This window comes from Anopheles coustani, chromosome 2 (assembly GCF_943734705.1).
Source record: "Anopheles coustani chromosome 2, idAnoCousDA_361_x.2, whole genome shotgun sequence".
In the NCBI taxonomy this organism is placed as follows: Eukaryota; Metazoa; Arthropoda; class Insecta; order Diptera; family Culicidae; genus Anopheles; species Anopheles coustani.
In genome coordinates this window covers 29,127,591-29,150,726 of record NC_071289.1, presented here as the reverse complement: position 1 = coordinate 29,150,726, position 23,136 = coordinate 29,127,591, and the positions used below count along the sequence as shown (strand labels likewise).

The 23,136-nt window shown below is 45.6% G+C and overlaps 1 protein-coding gene across 2 annotated transcripts in view; it reads left to right on the top strand.

The window, feature by feature from the left end:
• Nucleotides 1-23,136, top strand: part of LOC131266887 (LIM domain transcription factor LMO4) — a 201,233-nt gene that overhangs the window by 162,776 nt on the left and 15,321 nt on the right. Inside the window, exons 1-4 of one of the 2 annotated variants that reach the window (XM_058269569.1) lie at nucleotides 1,767-2,223; nucleotides 6,383-6,939; nucleotides 8,652-9,265; nucleotides 9,341-9,494. In XM_058269569.1, the coding sequence (XP_058125552.1) occupies nucleotides 9,016-9,265; nucleotides 9,341-9,494 (404 nt within the window). In that variant the 5' untranslated portion in view covers nucleotides 1,767-2,223; nucleotides 6,383-6,939; nucleotides 8,652-9,015. Of the gene's footprint in view, nucleotides 1-1,766; nucleotides 2,224-6,382; nucleotides 6,940-8,651; nucleotides 9,266-9,340; nucleotides 9,495-23,136 lie in introns of those variants that run through there. The other variant, XM_058269568.1, reaches the window with a different exon arrangement.

Here is a 23,136-nt window from a genome sequence, read left to right as displayed (position 1 = left end):
ATACGAACGGTTCGTCCTTTGGTTGGCCCGTCGTCAATCGGTGTTTCGATTTGAACCACCTTCCAGCGCCAAAGGTCGAACCCGGGACCCGGGATTTCCTGGAGCACGGGGATACCATTCCATCGTCCGATCCGGTGCACAAGCGCTAGTTCTAGTTCTCCAACCTTCTCGACTGGCCGGCTCGAACATGGCGAACTTGAAGGAATAAAATGGGAATGCGAACGAAGCCGGCTGCTCGAGCGAGAGGGTGGAAGGATGGGGGGACTCTAATCGCTTTCCAGTCGCGTTTTCACTTGCGCTCCGCTCGAGGAAGGGGGGGGGGGGGGGGGAAACGCTGGGTAAGCGTTGGTATGCCACCACGTCCGGTGAGACGAGGGCGATTTTCCGGACGGCCCCTTTCCATTGCGACGACGAGTCTGCCAGTACGAAGTTGGACGTTCCTTTTCGGTTCATTCATTACCGGTCCGCTCCGTTTTTCCCGCGCGGAAGTTGCGGGAGGGGGGGGGATATAAGGACAAAGCCATGATATGGGTGGGTGTGGAGGGTTGAAGTTCGAACGCCCAAGCCAGACGACCGGCGATGTTGGCTCGGTCGGTCGGTCGAGTCAAAGAATGTTTTATTAATTTGAAGTAAGCGAACTCTTCTGTTCGGGGGGGAACGCTGCAGGGGCGGGGTGACGTGGTTCGTTTCGATAATGCAGCGCGACTGACGGACCGGTTCCCTTACTCGCTTTTCCGGAGTGATTGGTAATTGGGTGTTTGTAGAAATTCGTGCTCCGGGGTGGGATAGTGGGGATGAAAACTCCATTTAAATAAGTTTTTGGTTCGCGAAGTGTACGCATTTGTCACTTGTGTTCAACAAATGTGATCGAGATTTGTGCATGTGAAACTTCAGACGACCCCTTCTCCGACGTCTGGTGTGCTCTTTCAAAAGCAACACCTTCGCTGATAATAAAAAAGAAGCATAAAACAGACGAACGGAGTAAGAATCGGGACAAAATGACCCGAGACTGAAGGAGAAGCGCAAATAAATCAATCGTAAATATGCACGTAATGGAAAGGGAAGGAACTGTAAGTGGAAGGCATAAGAAAAGCGCTCCGTGAATCGGAAGACGTTATGCTTCTATGTTCCAGCGAGCGGCCGGAGCGGAGCATAAAATAAATAAATAAATAAATAAATAAATAAATCAAGCAAAAAGCGAAAGCAATGAAAGCATAAAAAAGCGCTCAAGAAATTAAATAAATCTCTCACCTCTCTCTCACTGTTTTGTCCTTTCTTTCTCTCTCTTTCTCTCCCCTCGGTGGGTCATCTCGTTACGAAGGGAAAAGGGAGAAAGAAGACATGCAACTGTGTACAGCAGCCATTATTTCGGCTCAGCTGCTCAGCTGAGCGCTACGTTCACGCGTGGTAGCCGGAGCAGGATGGCTCGAGGCAAAGAGTGAGAAAGAGCGATGCCGTTCGCGGTTCTGAGAATCGTTCATCTCACGCCGTTCCGTCAGTTTACTCGCAACGCTCGGAGAAGTCGGACGTGTGTGTCGTGTACGTTGCCGTATCGTCCTTAAAGGTCTGCTTCGCGTCGTTTCCTTGTGCGCCCGCTTGTTTTGGCGTACTTTCCCGTAGTGCCGAGGCGCGGTGCCCCCTCCCCCTCCCGATCAACACAAAACGACCGTAGGTTCCTCGTCCGGTTTGTGTGCGTAATTTTGCTGCCGCAGAAGACGAAAAGTGGCAGAGTGTCGGAATATCCCAGTGGAGGGGAATATATATTTCGGGAGTGTAGAATAAGAGGAATCAATAATATTACCGTACCGTTTTCGATGGTATTATTTTCGGCTGCCTGACCACGAGCGCTCCGAAGCGCCTTGTTGCGTGTGCACTGGTATGCGGCGATGTGTTATGTTGTGAGACCGGTTGTGTGCGTGTCCACGAGATGCGTGTGCCACCCGCGTGGCTCTTAGGTGAAGAAGATTCGTGCCACACAGTGCCCGGGGAGAAGAAGGGGAAGCAAAACAAACGTCGACTGCACCAGTTGCAAATTGTGCCGGCTCCGGTGAACGGTGCCCGTGAAAAGCGGTGAATAATTAGAGAGGAAAAGGAAAGAAAGTCACACTACCAAGTAGGCCGCGGGGTTGGTGCCAACGCCGAAAATCGCAACTACGAACCGCGAGTGCACAAACGGGGCAAGATATTTCCCCGCGAAACCGTGTCGGTCCGAGCATAAGAAAGGTAATTTTTGCTGAGATAATTCAGCGTGGCGTTTTTTTTAGATTTAATTTCTTCGTTTGCCGCTAAGCAATCGAGTAAAGCGCGCGCTACACCGAGGTATTATTTGGCAGAGAGCCGTCTTCCCGACGGATATTTCAGGTTGTGTTGTTTTTCTAACGCTTCTAATGCCGTATTTGCTTGCGAGCGAGCGAGTCAGTGTATCAAAAACCTAACGCGAACGAGTGAGTGAAAAGGTTGCGAGAAGAGAAGCAGCAGATACACAAAATAAATCCCTTTTCCTTTCCTATTACCCTTACCGCTCCCCTAGCTCTTGGTTCATTCTCCCTCGCATTCACTCGTTGTTGGTGCTATCTCGTTCTCGCACACTCTCGACCTCTTCTTGCGTCCCTTTTGTTGAGCCTTGCACATCCTTGTCGACCGGTGTCCGTGTTCTCATCGTCCTGCCAGCCGACCAACTGTTCGTGACATAGAAGAAGGGTGTCTGTGGCAATGTGTGTGTGTGTGCATAGATCTCGAAGACGTGAACCGGGAGTTTGTGTTCCTCTCGGTTCTCGGTTGCTGCAGAAAGGAGAGAAGAAAATTGCAAACATACCATTCGTTTCTAGATAGTTACGGGTGGTGGTGGTGGTGGAGGATGAAGGAAAGATGTTAGGCGAGGGTGGGTGATGGCGGAACAGACGAGAGCGGCCGCGCGAATCAAGCAACCGTCGGTAGTAAGCGACGCAGGGAGTAGGAAAGGAAGGAAGGAGTGAAAAAACCAAAATGCTTTAATTAATTTAATTAAAATCCTCACTCATTACTGCTGCTGCTGCTGCTGTTTGCCGGCTACCCTTGTTGCTTGTGGTTGTGAATGGGCTCGTGTATGTGTGTGTGTGTGTGTGTTTGTGTGGGGTTGTTTTTGTACGTGTGCCTCCTCCCGTCGTGCGGTGCGGATTTCGTTTTGCGAGAGTGTCTGCTATCTGTCTGAGGCGTTCGCGTTGCTTCTCCGTTTGGCAAACTCGCGCGCTTGGGAAATTCTGCACGCGGGGTGGAAAATGGGGCTGATTGTGCTGCTGCTGCTGCTGATGATGATGATAATGATGATGGCTGTCTGTAATCTTAGAAGTCGGCGGTGCATGTGTTTTCCCGATTTCGACGGAGTTTTTCTTCTCCTCCAATACTGCAACCATGCAAATTATGTTGCTCGGGTGCCATTGTTGCATTCTTGCACTCTTGCTTTCCGATGCACTTCCCCGGTGATGCACACAATTGTGGGTGCCTGTGGAGTGATTTATCGCACACCTAGTTTGCTTGTTTAATTAGAGTCTATGAATAAATTTGAATTTTCCTAATTTTCTATTATCCGCCTGAACAGTTTTGACTCGAACAGTGTGGTGGAGAATGGGCCATTTAATTCAATCAGAATAGTTCCGATTGCTATGCAAAGCTTATTTAGGTGCGTGGGTTATAAAAAAGTGCATAAAATAACTTGAAGTTTGAATTGTGCTGTTTAACTGATGGACGCATTATGATTTAGAGAAACAAATTGCCGAAAGCTATAAGATCGTAAAATATGTCTTCATTTTACCCAACTCACTGATAGTGTTCTGACATGTGCCGCATCTTTCTTTTACTCTAATTGGAAGAAATTAAAAACATAAAAATAACCACGGTCAAAGGAAACAACGTGTGACGTACGCGCGGCGTGATGGAAAACCCGGCATATGGGGAAAAATACAGGGAAAAAAAACCACTCGGGAGAAAAGCGGTGGAAAAAAAAACCATCCCAAAACCAATCGTGCCGCTGCTAAATCGTGCTCGGGCCGTGGCGTCTGGCAAACGGAACGTTGCCGATGGCTGTGTGCGCCGTCAGGTGATGGTTTCGGTGGGGCGAGACAACACAACAGCAAAAAAAACACACGGATCCTCGGAGGGGTGAAGGAAAATCCATTCGCTAATTGGCCATTTCTCCTTTGGCTAACAACATTTCTCATACACACTAACGAGCAATTGGATGGCTTTGGTTCGATGCGATTGGATTGGGGAGCCTTTTGTTATTGTTGTTGGGATGTTTACTGGGGAATGGGGTGGAAGAAGTTACGAGCCGGGGTGGAAGCGTAGCTGTTTCGCAGGATCCAGAGTTGGTTGGTAGGTGAAGGTAAAAGTGTGTGTATTTGATTGTTTGTTGGTTTGTTGGGGATGCATTTTACTGCAAAGTAAATCGATAAAAAGGGGCCCTGATTCGCATTAGGCCCTGCGAGTGGAAGTGCACACTGCCAAAGCCATAGAGAGGGTCGCTTGTTAAATTTGAGATAAAAATTGTCTTATCAACGCAAATATTAAGTGCGTGGTAAATTTGTTTACTCCATTAGATATGCAAAAAAGGTTTTTTAAATCATTTTGCGAACGATGGATGATAAACAAACTATATCGATCTATTTTGGCTGTGCCTTTTTTAGTTTTAGTCAGCACCACGCCATAGCAGAAACTTCTAAACCAAGCGTTCGTCCATTCCGACGGCATCTGGTTTGTTGTGTGTTCTCCGGTTACTATGCTCCCTATATTGCTTGGACGAAACTCAATCCCTTTTATTCAACATCGCGGTGTTCTCGTCCTTTTTTTTACCTTGGGCTACACACCTGGTGCTGCTTTTATCACACGCACACAGCCACACCGTAAAAGGACAACATGGAAGAATCGTCCGTCTCTTTCGTTTCGCCCTGTAGGAGGGAAACGGAATCGCGCGCGTGTTTCCATGCCATGAGATGAGAAATCGTTCTCATCCTTTCCCTTGTCGGTGAGATAGCCATATCTCACCTCACTAAATCTCATTTCAGAGAAAATGCAGCTGTTTTTTCGCTCTCGTTTGTTGTCTCGAAAATCTCTCTTTCATCAGAATTGAGTTCCCTGGAGGTGAGTTGGCTGGCGAGGGGTGAGATGCAGTTTCCTCACCCTTGGTGAGCTTCGTTTATATGATTCTTAAGGAATTCCTGCTGGTATACAACCGCGCACACTACCACAGCGTTATGTTTCGGCTTTTGCCGCCCCGGGAACATGCGCCCGAACGACCCCAATGCTCCCCGTTTTTCCGCCGGAGTGGCCTTGCGTTGCGTGTGGATGCACGCGGTTTTCGGAAAAGTCGGTGATCCACCGTTCGGTTCCATCTAACGGTGCCTTGCGTCGTTCAGTCGCCGCACGGCAACGAAAGCACACGGACGCAGCCTTCCCGAGCGAGGTTTGAGCTGGAGCAGCGGCATTCGACCGGACGCGTACATTTACGTCGGAAAACTCGTAAGCAAAACATCACCCGCTTCGGTTGGAAAAGGACGCTTTGCGGACGCTTGGTAGAATTTGCGTTTGGCCAAGGACGTTCACCGGTGGCAACTGTATTCTGCGTTGAGCATCTTATTTATTGCCTTCGTTTATTATTTTTCTCGCTTGTGGGATCATAAAGCCATTTGATATTTTTGCTATAATGTGGGAGTTATTTTTCGCACACTTTTTTATAACGTTATGGTTATGTTAATTTTTAGAAATATATCCCACTAGGTAAAATATTAATTTGTTATCACGCAAAGCGCTTAAGTGAAATTGTAAAACAATAAACTGATACCTTGTTAAAAAGTACAAAGTAGATAATGAGCTTCGAAAGATGGTACAATAAAATAAGAGCTATAAAATAACTTTGGTGCAATATAAAAAGGTTTGGTGTAAGCATGTTTTATTTTTTTATTTTTGGGGTTTTGTTTTCTTCGTATCAATAAGCATAAATGACAAAAAATTCAATAAACCGTTTTTTTGTATTTGCTGTTGCCGTATTTGTTTGAGAATACTTTCCAACACTCTTATCGATATCCTGTGTACAGTTTTATTGTCTCCCGAGCACACGTTTTTGGGTTCACAATTTTTTTTTTCAAACAGTTCGAATGCCGCCCGGCTGTTGATCTTATCGCTCGATACGATGGGATTTTTATGTTGCCTCGTCGCTCCGTTTTTTTTTTATTGTCATCGTTTACATTTGCTTCCACTCGGACACCGATCGTCGCAAACTCCAGCCCCTTGTTCTGCCTGACCCTTGACTCAATGCACGTCCGATGCGTTCGTTAGTCATTATCAAACTTTACTCCTTCACTAATTTTGTCCGTTTTTTAAACGATCGTTTTTTTTATCTCTCTTCCAGGAAAACTGCATCGTAAAGAAAGAAAACAAACCATCCATCCAGAGCAGATCGATGACTGGCGGTAAACCAGTTGCAGTTTGTCCGTTAGCGTCTTTCCACGGTTGCATTTTGTGAAAGTCATCTAACCGTGGTGCTAGTGAAAAGTGCAGTGTAAAGTGTTGTGCATCTCTCGTCCTCTGAAAATCGTGTGAATCACAAAACGAAAGAAAAGTAAAAATTGTCCTGCGAAAAGCAGGTAACCACAGAAGTGAGTGTTCGTGTTCGTTCGCGGTGTGAAGAAGATAGTAGGCAGCGAGCGAATGAAAATAAGTGCAAAAGTGCATCGTTCGTGCAGATCACTTTGTCGCGGTGCAGTTTCAATCGGCCGACAGAAAGTCGTATTAAAATTCCAAAGTGGCCAAACGTGGCGGAAATATTCGTAACAAATCCATCCCCCCCACTGATGGGCGAGCCGAAACTGAGAAAGTGCACATTTTATCGCTTGCCACCTCCCCCCAAAATAATGAGCATTCATTCGTGGCTTTTGAGTGGTTTCTGAAACATCGAATTTGATTGGTGTAAGTGATTTTTTTTACTTGTGTTTTTTTTTGAGCTACAAACTGGTTTAACTTCGTGAACGTAGGAATGTTAAATGGAGCTAAGCGAAGGGAACCATCGCCTGAGCCTCGAGTCAAGGCTTCATGCTTACCATTGCTTCCATGCCAGCAGCTAAGGGCTGTCGTAGGGTAGAGAGGAAATATTTATATGAATTTAATGAGAATCAAGATAAGGTGGCAAGATGGTTGGGACAATAAAATAATAGGCATACAATTGAAAAAAAGGTTTAAGCTAGAGACAAAGCGACATAAAACGGAAAGCCTTTCAGCTCAGTGCAAAACAAAGGGAGAAAAAGAACCATAAGTGGTGTAAAGCAGTCGTGAAAAAAGTAAAACAAGCATGAAAACCATGGGTGGAAGGATGGGGTTAGGTAAACAAAGAACCAATTAAGAGTAGCCCGACAATCAGAAGTATAAAAATACCGGGATGAACTAATTATGTCCTGAAATCATAAATTCTGCAATCCGCCGATGTGGAAATATTCATACGCTTCAAAAAGCGCTGCTGCTAATTGTTAACTGCTGATAAAAGGTTCGTCGCCTTCGCTGAATCTTTCAGTGGGAGCATATCCTCTCGAGGCCATTGGTGACACTGTGTCGTTCGAGTGTTCGGTAGCTATGATAAACCGTCCACTGTAGAAAAAAACTGCTTTTCCATCACATAGCTTCCCAACTGTGCACACACACGAAACGATAAGAAATGGAGTGAACAAAAAAAACAACAACAAGGAGAATTGCATTTCACGAGCAGTTGCATCTCCCCCTTCGCTCGGAACTGCTGGGTACAACAAAAAAAAGTGCACAGCGATACAGCTGTTGTTTGTGCGGTGCAGCGTTTTTTTTTTTTTTTTTAATTTATCTGCCTCTTCGGCACGATAAGCCAGCTTGCAATGTCTAGGCACCGCGGGGCCATCTGGTGATTTTGTTTGCATTCGCATGCGAGTAAGCAGATTTGCTTCCCGATGGTTTGCGTTTGTACCGCAAACATTCTGATTGTTCGACAAAGAGGTCTTTTAATAGGTCGGTTTTGGTTTTTGATTGCTATTTTATTTTTAGTAATTTTGATATTATTTTTTCGGAATAATTCAAGCAAGGTGTTAACCAGTTCCACATAAACTAGCTTAAACCGTTTTGTTCAGCTTAAGTTTAGAAAAAAATATGTTTGATTATAGCTTCAACATGGCTACAATTGTTTCCACTGTGCGGCACACGTTGTGTTTTCAGTCATGTTTGCCAAGACTAAAATACAATATCGATATTTCGTCCAATTGCTCAGGTGGGATAGGATGAGTAGCACAAATTGAAGATGAATAGGAAGGGTAAACTAAAACAAAACCCATATACTGGCGGTTAGTAATGGAAAGGGAAAGAAAAGTGATAAAAATAGGAGAGTATTTATAAATAGTAGGACAGCGTTAGGAAATCGTAAGGATCAAAGTATCGAAAAGGAAGAACATAGGCCTTCTGATGATACCATTTGGTAAAAGGGACCGGTTTGATAAATTGAGGAGTGGAAACAATACCGTTTCTTTTGTTAATTTTGAAAATTGTTGTGTTTTTTTTCGTCTGTATGAGGCATTTTTTTTTGTGGCAGGCCTTAAATGTTTATTTTTATACTGTTTTTATTATAATGATGGTACAATGTTAATTTTTTATTAATTGTCTAATTTCAGGACCGGTGAACTGTTTTATGCCAAACAAATGCTCTTCTGAGTGAACCAAAAATAGCTTCTGAGCGTTTCAAGTCTCGCGGTTTCGAAACAAACAAATAAATAAGAATCTGCGGTTCAAAATTATAGTTGAAAAAAGAAGAAAAAAAAGTGAAGAAAACCATCCTACATAGAAAGGTAGCTCAGTGACCAAATTGCGCGTGTGTTTGCAGAGAACCTCCGCGTTCCTCCGTGGTTAGTTTTTGTGTGTGTTTTAGTCCCTTTTTTTTAAACCCACCATTCGCGTGTGTTGTTGTTGCGGCCGTCCAAAACGCCGTTACGACAAGCGCGAAACCAAAAAGCCGTCAAACTGGCCGCCTCAATAGCAATGAATCCCCACTACCATCCGTACTCGGATCTATCCTCGCCGCACTCGCCCAGCCCGGACAATGCCGGTAGCTACCCCCAGCTAACCCCGCACCACAATGGGCACGGGGGTGGTGGTGGTGGTGGCGGTGGCGGCGGTGGTGGCGGTGGTCCCAACTCGATGGTCAGCCAGATGGACGGCCAGCAGGGATTCCACCAGATGAACAGTGGTAACGGTGGCGGACCGGTGAAACACTGCGCGGGATGTGGAGGTAAGTGTTGTCGAGCGAAAGACGTTGAGCGATCCACGAGAGGCCTATTGACAATTTTCCATTTTCCACCCTCAGGCAAAATCACGGAACGTTTCTTCCTGCACGCGCTGGACCGATACTGGCACAACTCCTGCCTCAAGTGTTCGTGCTGTGGCGCGATGCTGGCCGATATCGGGTCCAGTTGCTACACGCGCAGCGGCATGATTCTCTGCAAAGCGGACTACTCGAGGTTAGTACACAATCGTTCATTCTTGGTGAAACCGATTCTTGGTCAAAAGTGTTCTATTTTGAAGCTCTTGAGAAACACAAACCTCTCAGAAGGAGTGTTAAAAATAATGTTAACAAACACCTGCCTCTCTATACAACCTAATGAAGTGGCAAAACAAAAGCCGGCGTTCGTTCTTCCTACAACAACGATTTTTCCCCTTCGCCTCGTCCAGCCCAAACTGACTGTGACCAATGTGGCTGATCCCATAATCGCCGGCCCTAATCCCGGCAGCATGAACTTCTGGGGTTTTTTTTCTTTGGGTTTTTTTTACTTTCTTGTGAAACGAAAACAAAAATCCCAGCCAATCCCATCGAAGGGCACATTATAATGCCTGGTCTGGCCTGGTGTGGCCTCTACGCACCGAAATTTGATACGGTTCCGCCAGGCAGCCGTCTTTCTTCCCGTTTCCCCGGGCAAGTCCCACCAACTTGGGCTCTGATTTTTGGGGTATTTTTTTCCTGGCGTAGTTTTGCTTACCCGAAGAACAATCCACCGCCATTGAGTATTTTATAACCGCAAACGTGGGTCTCATAAGAAACTGCAGCGTACTCATAATACCAACAGTACCCGGGGCCGAACCGCATGGACGGTTTCCGCTGCGTAAGATTGTTCTTAAGAGGTTTCTTTTCATCGTGTTGGTGGGATTGTTTTAAACAATATGCTTGTCAGTAAAGAACGTCAACATGCGAGGGTTCTACACGGTGCGGAATGATTATGGATCAATTTTTGAGCGAGAAGTCGTCTAAGTGCTTGCCACTGCCAAGTGCGTCTTTTCAATGAACCGTCTCAAATTTGGCCCGTATGAAGAGGTTTGATTTGTATGTTTATGCTATTCTATTCAACTTGCAGGGCGTATTAAAATCTTTTTGTAATATGAACCTTATCTTCGCAGCTGTAAAGTATGTTTATCTCTTCATTCGCGTATTGTTTATAAAATACGAAACTACCACTGTGTGCGGTCGAACGCAATTGCTCAATTTTGGACAAGGTTTTTTTTTATCATCAACTACGTATTTTATTCTTCTTGATTTATTTTTCTTGATCAAGAAGAAATTAACATTTCTTTACTTTATATTTAGTGCAAAGCATTAAGCAAACTGTTCATATAACATTTAGACGGATCGGGCAAACAAGTTCGTTCGTGCGTTGGATATTTTGGCAAAAAATGGGTTACTTTTATTCGCTCGTGTCGGGCAATTTTCGCGCCGTGATTAGGGACGGGCTAAGATTGAACCTAAGGAAAACGTATATTTTTACCAATGCTTCCTTTACGTGGTTTTCCATTTTAGCTGATTTAGTTTCCAGTTTAACTTTAGGATTATCAATTTTTAAACCTTTTAAAGCATAGCAATATGAAACTGGACTGTAACACAACAATTCTATTTATTGTGTTGTCGATTGTTTTCCCAAGCGCAACTGTCAAACTGATGTGAATCGACTGTTGCATTTTGTAAACAATGGAAAATCTTTGAAGAGTTTGGCGTGATTTGTTCTACAATTTAAAGCGAAAAGATGCCTGCGTATTATGCAAACGCTTTATTTTACCTCGAACGTATTTTATGTATTGGAATTTACTATTGGAACTCCCGTGCGGTCACTTCGATTGCACTTTTTGGCACTTTCTGTAGCACTAGTCCTACGAATAAAAATTTGTTGAATTCGAGTTCCTGTCCGAAATGCAATTTTTCTCACATTTTTGACAGATTGCTTTGATCGAGAAAAAAATTCTCGAACGGGAGCCGAACGAAAACTCGAAGATGAGTGATAACGCGAATGTGACGTTTGAGTCAGAAATTCTCTAACGTTCGAGTTTCATAATAGGCCCTATTGTTACACTTACAATTTTCTTCGCATTATTTTTGTCGTTGCCTGACAAAACTATATACATTTGCAATAAATGTAATGCTCCTGCAGTGCCTTCGCCTGAATCTCATACCATCATATTGTTTTCCACCCGAAAGAGATTCGCCATGATTCATGGCGACGTAATTCCATTTTATTCGCACAAACTACAAGCGAAAGTATTTTATTTTCCAACTCGCCAGTTTGGGTTCGCAATGCACCACGCACTGGGACGTGATCATTCCCTCGCGGCCGGCCAATGAGTCCACACGCGTGCCTCCATTTGTAGCGTCCTCCTCGAGAGCATTGCGTCCGAATCACCCGTCCGTTTCTCCTCCACCTCCCTAGTCAGTCAACGGCGGTAATGTAATGTTTTCCCCCTGTTTTTCCATTAAGAAAGCCTAGCGCGCTCATACGTCCGTTACTCCATCGAGCTAATTACGAAATTGTGTGCCAAGCCCGGCCATCCCCTCGGTTAGTGTATTCCTGTCCTTCTGGACTCGTGCCGTAAGGCTCACCCTACCGTTGAGATGAACGTGCCCTGGTGGAAGGATGTGGACATTTATTAGATTATGGCACCGGGATAGCAGTACCCGAGTTGCGTTTATGGCTGTATTTTTTTTTGTGTGTGTGTTTTCCCTTATCTCAACTGCACCATTTGTGGCCAGTGACACGTGACGCTTTTAAGAATTATGCGTGTTTCTTAGTTTTTGGAACGTTGACAGGCAGGTTTTGTGCAACGGAAGGACGAATAAAAAGGGATGTCAATTAGACGACATCAACAGACGACGACGGCAAGATGGCAAGGGATGACCAAGTAGAACACTTTTCTGCACACACTCTCTCTCTCATGCACTGTTTAAATGTCGTCCATTCTATTCTTCCAACGGAGGTCAACAATTATGATCGAAGAAGATTGACGAGCACTGAAGCGCACGCTTCTTCCGTTCGAGATCGTCCGTTCTAGGAGGAGACTGGAGGGTTTCCCTCCAGCTTTGCTCGTTCGTGTTTGTGCGCTAGAAGACGGCTCGTGTTTGCGTACACATTCTGCTAATCCTAAACCGGACCAAGAACCGGCCGTCCGGCCATCCTTCCAGCTTTGGATTTTGCCTACGGCCGAAGCTCATAACATCCTAGACGCGCCGGAGTGCAAAACACCATACAAAGATCCTTCTCTTTCTTCTCTCTCCCTGTTTCTCTTTCTCCCTGGCAATTTTCCGTTCGCTTCCGTACCGGGAGTTGCGTTCCATCCCCCCATGGGGTGGTGGAAAAGCTCGAGGTGTACTCAGCCCCCCCCCCGGTCGCAAGCCGGCAGTGCAGTGCGGAGTAATTGAATCATAATACTGCTAATTTAATTAAGAAAATGTCAATTAGAAACTCACTCACTTGGCCTGTCGCTCGGTCGTGTGTGTGTGTGAGTGCGGTTGTTGTTGTTGCTGTTGCCTTTCCTTTATGGTTCGCACGGCTTGGCAATCGAACGGCTAGGGGGAAAGGCATACAGTCACTCGCACACACGTTTGCCTTATACGAAAAGGCAACACACGAAACGCGATCCATCTGGAGCTGGCAGAAAGGGTCTGCTCTGAGGATCGTAGACAGTTTGCCGTCGTTGGTTGAAAAGTTGTCTGGGTAAATCTGCCCAAGATGATGTTTTTAAAACTGTCCGTTTAATAGCTAAGTGTGTCATCGAACTTCTTGAACGAAGTATTTGGTTTAATTAGGATTCAATAACTTTTTAAATCTGCATTATTTTTTGTTTTCATTGATATCATAAGTTGGAGTGTGGTTCAGTCTAATTATTTTCTACTAACGCAGATGTGTTCGGTATGGTTAAATATTTGCTGCAATTATAAGCTTTTATTATTGACAACGTTACCTCATGTTTGGAGCGTATATTTAATTTAAATTTCTATAAAAAAAGGCATCTTTCTGGCAACAGAGCATTGCGTTTAACACGTTGACTGCTACACTGTAAAGTTTTTCAGTACAATCATTTTTGTCCAAAGTTTGTTATAAATTTAATTAAATCCACATTTTTAGAAACTCAAGCAAAAATTAAGGTTCACTGCTGGTAGTGCACTAATACATTAGTGTAAAGTGCTGATGTAGATTGCTGCCGTCCGCCGCTTTTTGGGTGACACGACAGTTAACGTGTTAAAAAAGCTTTGCCTATTCAAATTTATGAATATCTTGTAATTTTATTATATTCTAAATTTAATCACAACATTAAAGGTTTAAAATAAATCTTCCTCTTGAGTAGTGTTTTATAATATGTTTGTATTTGTTCTATGCTCTCAACTTATCAATTCACACGGACAACAATGAAAACGGTGCAGTGCTTTCCATAAGCACTTTCTCAGACCGGTTGTCTCCTTGGTACGTTTGAACCGTTTGGCTGTGTGCGCGCGTGTGTAGGTGTGCCACCGGTCTTTTTCCCCTTTCCGCCGCAACCGGCCGACGACTCTAAGACGAACGGTGCAGACAGACCACGGAACACCCAGGAACACCCTGCATAGGCTCGTGCATTGCGTGCCTGCGAGCAAGGCGAGTTTTCCGACCACGACGGACCCCGGACCGTGACTTCCCTTGGGGTGAAGTGTCAATCGGTGTGTGAGGGCCTCCATCGCCATTGCCAACTCCATTAGCACCGCTCCACCGCTCGTCCCCGTCACCGTCCGCATGCCCCGCAGGAAACAGTCCAGGCCGCTTGTAACGAACCAAACGTCCGTTCCCCCCCAAGGCTCGGGGCTCGCGAATACGAACTCGAAAAGTTCCGAATGGCAAAATGATTCATCAGCCAGCCCGTCGGCTCGGGGCGAGCAGGCAGGTAGCTCACAACAGGACGCACGCGTGGCCACCATAAAGGCTGTTGGGGTTTTTTTTTAACTTCAGTATTTATTTTCCTACCGGTGTTACCGTGTGTTACAGGCTTCGCCACCTCGAACACATTCAATCAAGCAACTACATTCTTTCGCTACTGCGAAATTCATCAACGAAATGTTTCGTCCTTCTCTGTCCCGCAACCCCCTGATTGATACAAGGGGTGAACTTGTGTGTGTGTGTTTGACTGTTCTCGAGGCCTTCGAAATTCGATACGTGCGCTGATTGCAGTTCATCAACTCCCGAACGCAAAACCACCCTTTGTTCCCCCCCGGATCGTCCGGAGAGGGGGTTTTATGCGAAGCATCGTTTGTGCTGTAAGCGGTATGCTTTGTAGAACGCCTGTCCTGCCCCTAATCAACTTTACTTTGCTATCGCAATGACCTGATTGTCTCAAACAAAACGCAACCAATGTGTTGTTCCTCTATCTCCTAATGACGTCACGAAGCCTTTTTTTTCGTAGATGAATTGTTTTACGTCGTCCTTTTTCCTCGTTGTTTTTACGAAGGATTAATGATATGCTCACCTCGCCTGCCCTAATGATGTCAGGGCAGGAGATGTCGTCCAACGTCCAACTTGAGCCGAACTCGAAGCGGAGAACATTGATTTGTGTGTCTAATTTGTGCCGCATCGCAGTGAAGAACTTCGAAACCCGGGAGGTTGCGTTTTCCTCAAATCAAGATGCGTATTGTGGTGGAAACGGTGTTGCCCTTCTTTGTGCCTTCGCTTCGATTCGATGCAACAACTGGGCCCGATCGGAGTCCGATTGCGGTTTCGGGTGCTGGACGTGGAGTTCCACCTGAATGCTGCTCATCAACCCCTCAGGCTCGCTGTGCAACAATGCAGTCCCTAATTACACATCGGTTTTATTGATTCGTGCGTTTCCCTACTTTTTTAAACCTTAGCTCCTCCAGTTCGAGGGCAATTGCCCGCGTTTGGTACTCTCTTCTGCTTCTTGCCCTCGACTAACTAACGCAACCAATCACACACACCGACCGATCCACCAATTACCCGGCCGAACAATGTTTCGTAATCAGAGGTGATTAGGTATCGCGTTTTTTGTCCCTCTCCTGCCTTCTATCCCTTCTCACTTGGGGGAGGCAAGAAACTGGGCGGCGGGCAAATTGCATACCCCACGCTTCGCGCACGAAGCTGCATTCAAAATCAATCTATATATTTATGTGACCTCCTGCCCTTCGAGGCATTCCGGGCTTTTTTTTTCGCCTTCATTAGCAAAAGTGTTGCATTCGCGTACTTTTTCGTTGTTCGATGTGTAACGTCGTGGGATGCACCGGATGCACCGGAGATAAGGAACTATCGGAGTGGTACCTCTGCTCGCTAATGATGGCTTAAACTGCTTTTGGGCCGTCACATGGCTCAGCTGCCAACCGCGTTGCGTGGACTTCGATCAATCAATCGTTATGCTGCTCCCGGTGCTTCTTGCTTGCCTTGCTTGGTGAAGGAGGTCTCGCCGTCTCCGGCGTGATTGGTATCATATTTCACCCACCCCCTCCCCGAAGAAACCGGCAAACCCAACCGTCCAGATACGATCGAATCGGACCCGGTTCCTTCCGCACCCGATTGATGGGCGCAACTCCGGGCCGGCAACATCGTACCGCGACTTCTTGTGCTAATGATGCTACAATGTTGTGTGTACACGCGCTCAACCCTCGTATCCCTCCGGACCTTTTGGGAGCTCTCTTTCGTGGCTTGGGGTTTTTTGTTTTTGTTTTTCTCGCCTTCCCAGGGCCAGCCGCGTTCCAGCGCCACCGGAGGAAGAACGAACGTTGAAGCGTACTGCGCAAATTAAAACAGCACTAATCAGTGCGCTTAATGAACGGACTGTCGGCTGAAGTTGAATCTTGACCCTTCACGATGCCAAATGGAGGAGGAAGCAACGGGAGAGCGGAAGGGGAGGGAGTAGGGAACGTGAAGGAACAAGTTTGTTTGGCCCAGACGCAAGCAGGACCCCGAAAGCAGCCCGGCAGTGGGACCGGTTTTTCGGTATCGATTGGGTGCTTTGGAAAGCTTAAGAAAAACGAGGAAATAGTTGCAGTTCTCCAACAAGAAAAAAGCGGTCTAAAAGAAAAGGTAAAGGGCGTTTCGGTAGCTTACTTTCATTATTTAACATTCGTAAAACAAATGTCACGCTTCTCGCTTACGAGTTTCTCAACGTTTATACAAACTTAATTCACTGGAAATTGTTGGGAAGAATTTAATTTTAATATTAAAGTTGAGTTAAAATAAATTCAATCGGGTTTCTTTTAAACTAAAAGTGTTATCTCAGCTTCAAAACAATGTGCATTTGATAATGTGCGCTTTCTGCTGTGGCTCGCAATCGCGATCGAGTTTAAATTAATCCCTCGGGATGGATGGGATGGACCCGGCGAATGCAGGGTTTATGTTACCGATAAAGACCTGCCTAGTTCAAATACCCCGCGAGCCGTATGATAAAGAATCTGCAACATGCTCGTCACGACGATGCAGTGGCGTGAAGATGCCCTTTTCGAGCCCTGTGAGCAAAGGGGTTCCCAAGGAAGGAGCAACAACGTTCGCAAGGAGGCCTCCAGCCTGGACACACTCTTAATGAGCGTCCAGTTCTCTTTTCCATCGTACATCCGTCATGTTTTATTTTTTTTTATTGCTTACCGGGCAGCTTTGGTGTTTTTTACCCCCAGCTCCCCGCTGAACTATCAACTCCTCGGAGGGCAGATGAAACAGTTCTCCGCTGGATGACGAGTGGCTCAACGGCCGAAACGTGCTCAAATTAGCAAATATACCCCCCAATTTGGCGCCCGCGCGCCCGGTGGCTGCAAATTGAAACATTGTAGCCGCAAATTGTGGGTTTCCACGTCTTCGATTCGAATGCGGCCGATTTTCATCGTGAATCGATTCGCCGGGGCCGGGGGACGGGGCTGGGGAGCGGTGATGCCCCGAAGGTCGAAGGTCTCAAAAATGGCCGATGAAATCTGGGGGCTTGATTGGGGACGGACGGAGAGGGGCTGTATGAGTTGAGCATGCTGGAGAGGGGGATAATTACGGATGTTTGTGGTTACATTAATTAAATTACCAACCCCAAACCCGGTCGTCGTGGTTAGGTGTGGGATGGGGGCAGGAAGGGCGCAGGGTGGTGAAAGCGAGCGAGATTGACGTTTCGCTCGCCGTGCGTCCAATTTGTTGTAACAAATCGTATCTATTGGTTCGCGATGACGTTGCGGTGTTGTTGATGATGATGAAGTGTCCATGCTCCGGTTCGGTGTGAAGAGGAGAAGGACAAAATTGCAATAATGCAGCTGCTGACCTGACAGCTACATCCAATACTACTCCCTAGGGTGTATTGATATGGTCGAGGTAGTGTAGCTTTGCATAATTAAATGTAATGTCATAATAGATGTTCATCAATCAGTGCCGGTTTTCAGTTTTAATTCATAGAAAGATATTTTTTTAAATTTAATCACTTATCAAGAATATAACCCTACTATAAACTGAGCATTTATCTCTCAATCTCTTCTTCTGATGAATTATTCTAGAACGCTTTTATAACACCATGTGACCATTCACCGTCACTCATTATCGTTGTCGTTAGAAATAATTTCTTTTTCACTCGTGTTCACATTCCTCCTCTAAGTATGTCGTCTTACGTCTCCTTGCTTGTAATCTTTCCCTCCCATCAAGCCCTACGCCTTGATTGCATTACTTCCAAGAGAACACCTTAGGCGTAAGAATAATGGCCGGTCTTGTCAACTGCAACTCCGCAGTTCCTTCGGGGGTTAAATGTACTCCAAACTCTCCACGTCTCTTCCCTCGACGGTTTGCCACCCCGGGGACAAATATCGCGCGAATAAAAATTCATCCCACCCCGGTGTATGTCAGGATGAAACGGGAAATTATATCAGAGTGCTTTTCGCTCCGTACCTTCTTCCATATTCTCTCTGTTTGTTCTTTCCGTGTTTGGTTGTGTTTTTGCATTCTTCAACGCCTTCTCCTTTGACTCCTTTGGCAGCAGCGAGGAACTAAACGTATACACCCACTCACCCAACCACCCTTCCTGCTCGATTGCGACGCCCCACGCCCTGTACGATCGTCGCATACTAATGAAAGCAATCAAATGTCGTCTGTTTCGGATAATAGAGCAGCCGGAAGGAAGAAGTGATTCTTTTCGTTTTTATTTCCCTTCGTGCCGACGCACTTGCCATAACCATTCGTTAGGCTTGGTTCCTGTTTTCTGCCCTCTCCCTTAGCATCAGGTGATAATGATGATGGTGATGATGATGATGATGCGATGGAAAGAAGGTGAACATGCTGCTTCGCTGCAGAATAATCATAAAGAAGGCGCACTCTGCCGCTTCCCTCCTGCTGATGATGATGGCGATGGTTAACGATGATGCATGCATCTTCCCATTTGTGCGTGTTTTTCTCCCATTTAATGGACACAGTTTGATTGCTACGGGAAACTGCGAGGCGCGGGGTTACAGAACGGAAAGCGAAAGGAAGAAATTTTATGCGTTAGGTGATTACTTGTATCACGTTTATACCTGAAATGGTTCGCCATTATACCTGAAATAAATGGAATTACTTGCTGTTTTATTGATTTGATGTGGGTTTTCTTTTGCAATAAAACATGCACTCTTCACCCGGATGGGATAGGAATACACCCAAAGCGCTGACGGTGTGAACAAATTCCACCTTCAAAAGAGTGTTTTCCATTATTTTTGGGAAGCATTTTTCTAGCTCGCTTCAAATATCTATTTTAATAAATTCGCTCGTTATCATCGGTGGAAAAATTCAATTATTTAGATTCCCCCTCCCTTTTTTCCACTTGTTTGAAACAAGCTTCAAAAATAGGCTTCACCATATCTGCCTGCAAGTGTTCCAAGTGTTGCAGCACGTCTTTCTATTGCCGCTTCGTTTTCCGCTCCAATAACGTGGACATCCTGTTTTTATCCTTCCCGGAACCAATCTGCCGGCTTCTCGCAATTGTTTATCTAGTCATAATCAATCACTCAATCACGGTTGCACGAGGATGCACGGTGCTTTTTCGGAGCCCACAGTCACCACCGGTGGCGTTCTTTTGTGTGCCGTGGGTTATGTTCCCCGTTCGAGGGCCGTTGGTGGAATTGGCAAAAATTTGCCCCACAAAATTGGCATGCGACCAACCAGCCTCGCCGCTCGCCTGCCCTGTTGGAGAAAGTGTTTCTATTGACGGCTGCAGCTAGCGGGCTGCGCTCTTAATTTGTTTTGTCTTTGTGTTTTGTCCTTTTTTTTTTGTTTTGTTTTAGACAAATTGAGCCAGTTTTATGGCGCCGTTGGACGGTGCGCATTTTGTCCGGCGTGGCCCTTGTCGAGCTTGTCAATCCAGGCTCCCTCCAGGAATCTGTTCATCAGAGCTACTACTCATATTCGGGGTATCCTCAGCTTCCCGGTTATCCCGGCGTGTCATAAGTGCATCTAGACCAGGGGTCGGCACGCGATTTCTGAAAGTGGCCCGATGATGAAATCGATGGCCAAAGTAAGAGGAGTATTATGTTTGTAATTTAAAATAATAAAAAAGTAAGCTAAAATACTTAAAAAATTTACTTTAATCGTTAGTTTGGAGACTTATTTTTGATGAATTTGGTACTTCTTGAACATTTTGTATATTATTTATACTTTAAACTAATTACCTTTATTATACTTGAAATTCATTATCTACTCGCATAATTTACTATAAAAATATGTTGCTGGCGTTGTTGAACAATGCCTTTTTATCGTATACAATAGTTTCAACGTATCTTTTTATGAAGAAATGTTTGATATCGTGAATTAATCCGATAAGAATTGTTGTTGTATACGTTCTTTTTGAATTTTGCTTCAAAAATGTTCTTACGGGCCGGACTTTGCCGACCCCTGATCTAGACCACGGGACGAACGTGGCCACACGCGAACACTAGTGCGAACGGCGCGCGAAATGAAGTCAGAGAAATTCAATCAATCTTTTGTTTTAATCTGCACCCTTTCAACCCCCTAAGAAGAGGGCTCCACCGTGCTGTGGATCCGTGTCGGAGCATTTTTGTTCCCTGTGCCTTTATATAGATTTACTTCGATACGATCATCTACACGCGTGCGAGCGTGCGCGGCTGCGTGTACGCGTGTTTTGCTATTCCAATTAGTGGCGGTGCGACAAAAAGATCCTCTAAACATTCGATTTTGTGTCCCCTACACTCTCCCTCACACTTTCCTGGTCCTATTGGAATGATTGACCGGACGCAGGACTAAGGACACACTTCAGTTTCCAAAACCCCATCAATGCGCGCGGGAACAAGGCAAAATGTGAGCACACAATATATAAAACCAAACACGTGGACACTCCACCCTCCCCCTATGGTGCGTGTGTGTTTCTATTTTTTACACTTTACCAACGAACCGATTTTATTCCATCGAACACTCACCCGGTTCGTCCTTTGGATGGCGCGGAACGGATTGCAGCTGAGTGCAATTTATGAATGTTTTAATTTGATTTTTCTCCAGCAACGAACTACTAGAAGCGCGCGCTGCCCAAGTGTCCGCTCACTTAGTGTCCTTTTCGGGGTGCACTTGCAATGTCCCTGCGGTGCCATTGCCGGATCGGTACGATGTTGGGCTGCAAAATTAGTTTAAAGGATTTCGTTATCGTCCGGGGAACGCGCCGTGTTCGCGTGAAGTTCCATCATCGTCGTCCGTGTTGAAAAGTTTGGGAAAGCAATAAATTTAAACACACCTTTCCTGCAGCACGTTTTCTTCGCAACCGGGCAGAAATTGGTTTTGATTAAATTCATCCCAAGAGTGGTGAAATAAAAATGCCCCTTTGCACCGGGATTTCTTATTTTTGCAACAATAATTTGGCATGAATTCGTCACCCGGATGTTAGTAACGTGGTATTCATATGATAAATCCATCATGCCAGGACATTCGACGTGGTGTAGTTTTTGGGTTCATTTCGAAGCGGTCGAAATTAATTTTCCACCACCTCCACACCATTTTCGGGATCGAGAGTGAAACGTGTTCTGGCGGACCAGCGGCAGAAAAATGAATTTCCGATGACCGTAACAAAAAGCCCCAGCCCCTTCAAACCTCTCCATCACTTTCTAACGAATTCAAGCAAAGCGCAAAAAAAAATATGTAGCCAACCGTTCATCAAAACATTCAACTTCAAATCTACGCCACGCGGGATGGGATCTGAGAGTATGAACGAGCCTTGCACCGCTAGATATTTGATTTTGTTTTAATTGAAAAACGAGTGTCGTCCTTCTAACGTTAGTTGCTGGTCCGGTTCGGTGTTGCTGATGATACTAGGTGGGTTGTCGCTCTGAAGCATTGGCGAACGAAGTTTAATATTAGAAGCGAATTAGTTTTGAAGTCAACCCAGCGGTGAACGACTGCAATGTAGTAGGAATTGCATTGGAATGTTTTCCCCCAACAAGTTTGTCATTTCACTTTAAACATTGTTTTTAAATTGATACCATTGAGTGGGTTTATAAATCAATTGCTTGTTTTAATCGCTTTCCTTTTTACTCCCACTTTACCTTTCAAATGCAATTGGCAGTAATGGAACGATCGGGAGAAAAACCGGGGAACCAAAAACAGGGGATGAAATTAAACATTACCCTCACGCACACGTTCGCTTGTCCAGCAAAACGTGCCCCACCCTTCCTTAAGTATGATCAATCAATCGATCAGTAAAATGACCCTACCCCCTGGCATCCCATCAGTTAATTGACATCTTCGGGCATTGCATTTCAATTAGCCTCATCTCCTGCCGCAGTAAGAGTACCAACAACAAAAAAATGTTACAAGTTTCTGCCAACCCAAACGACAGGATATTTTACCCTCACGGTGGCGTTGGGGTGAGAGGTTTCCCCCTCCCCCGACGGCACCACAATTTGAGATACGCGAGATCGAACAAATTTAATTATTCACTTCAGGGCCCCCACCCCGATCGGCCAACCGATTTGCCAGGGGAAAACGAAACGATACGACGAAGGTGGAGAAAAAAGAAATAATATAAAAGTTGGTTAAAATTTAATTCCTTTTATCCCTGCTCCCTCGGGGGTACGGTTGCGGTTAGGTGCCGGGTGTGTCTGTGTGTATGTGTGTGTGTTCCTGGCACGGCTAAGGAATAGTGTGTGGTTCTATTTTGAAACGGTTTTCCTTTCTCCATGCTTTTCGCGTGCGATTTTTTCCTCCCTTTTATTTTTTATATACTGACACAGAGTCAATTTCTTGCCCGCCAGGAAGTAACGGCGGACTAAAAATTGAGAACTGCCCGCCAAAGGATAAGAGGCGGGGCGGCGTCATCTTGCCAGCGAACACAGGGGCGGGAAGGGAGGCGAAACAGCTCGCTGGAAAATTTTCGGATGGCGTGGTGAATTTTGACGTTTTCCTCCTTCCTTGGCGAGTCCGGGTTCTAATTGACGAGGGTTGACGGAGGTCCTATCGAAGCTGTCACTCGCTTGTGGCTCTCTTTCTTTTTCTCTCTTTCCCTCTCTCGTCACTTTCATTCCCATATATTGGTGTCGCCCTAATTCCTAGACGAGGGATAATTCCTTAATTTCTATCCATTCTCTTCCCCTGCCCATCGCTCCTCGCTTGCAATCCACTTTTCATCTCGCTTATGGTCGATCGGTTCCGTTGCAGCATCGGAATCGTTTTCCGCCGCTCATGTGTGTGTGTGTGTGTCGGTTTGGACGAATGTGGTGGGTAAAATGTAATTGGTTTTTCCCATCCGCATGTTCCGTTCGCCCCTTCAGCTTCAGCTCGGTGTAACCGGAGAGGGTTGTCCAAACGAAATGCCGGGACGTGACGTGCGTGTGTGCCGCAATCCCGAACTAGAAGCGTTCTATTTTGTTTCGACTGGTGGCCAACG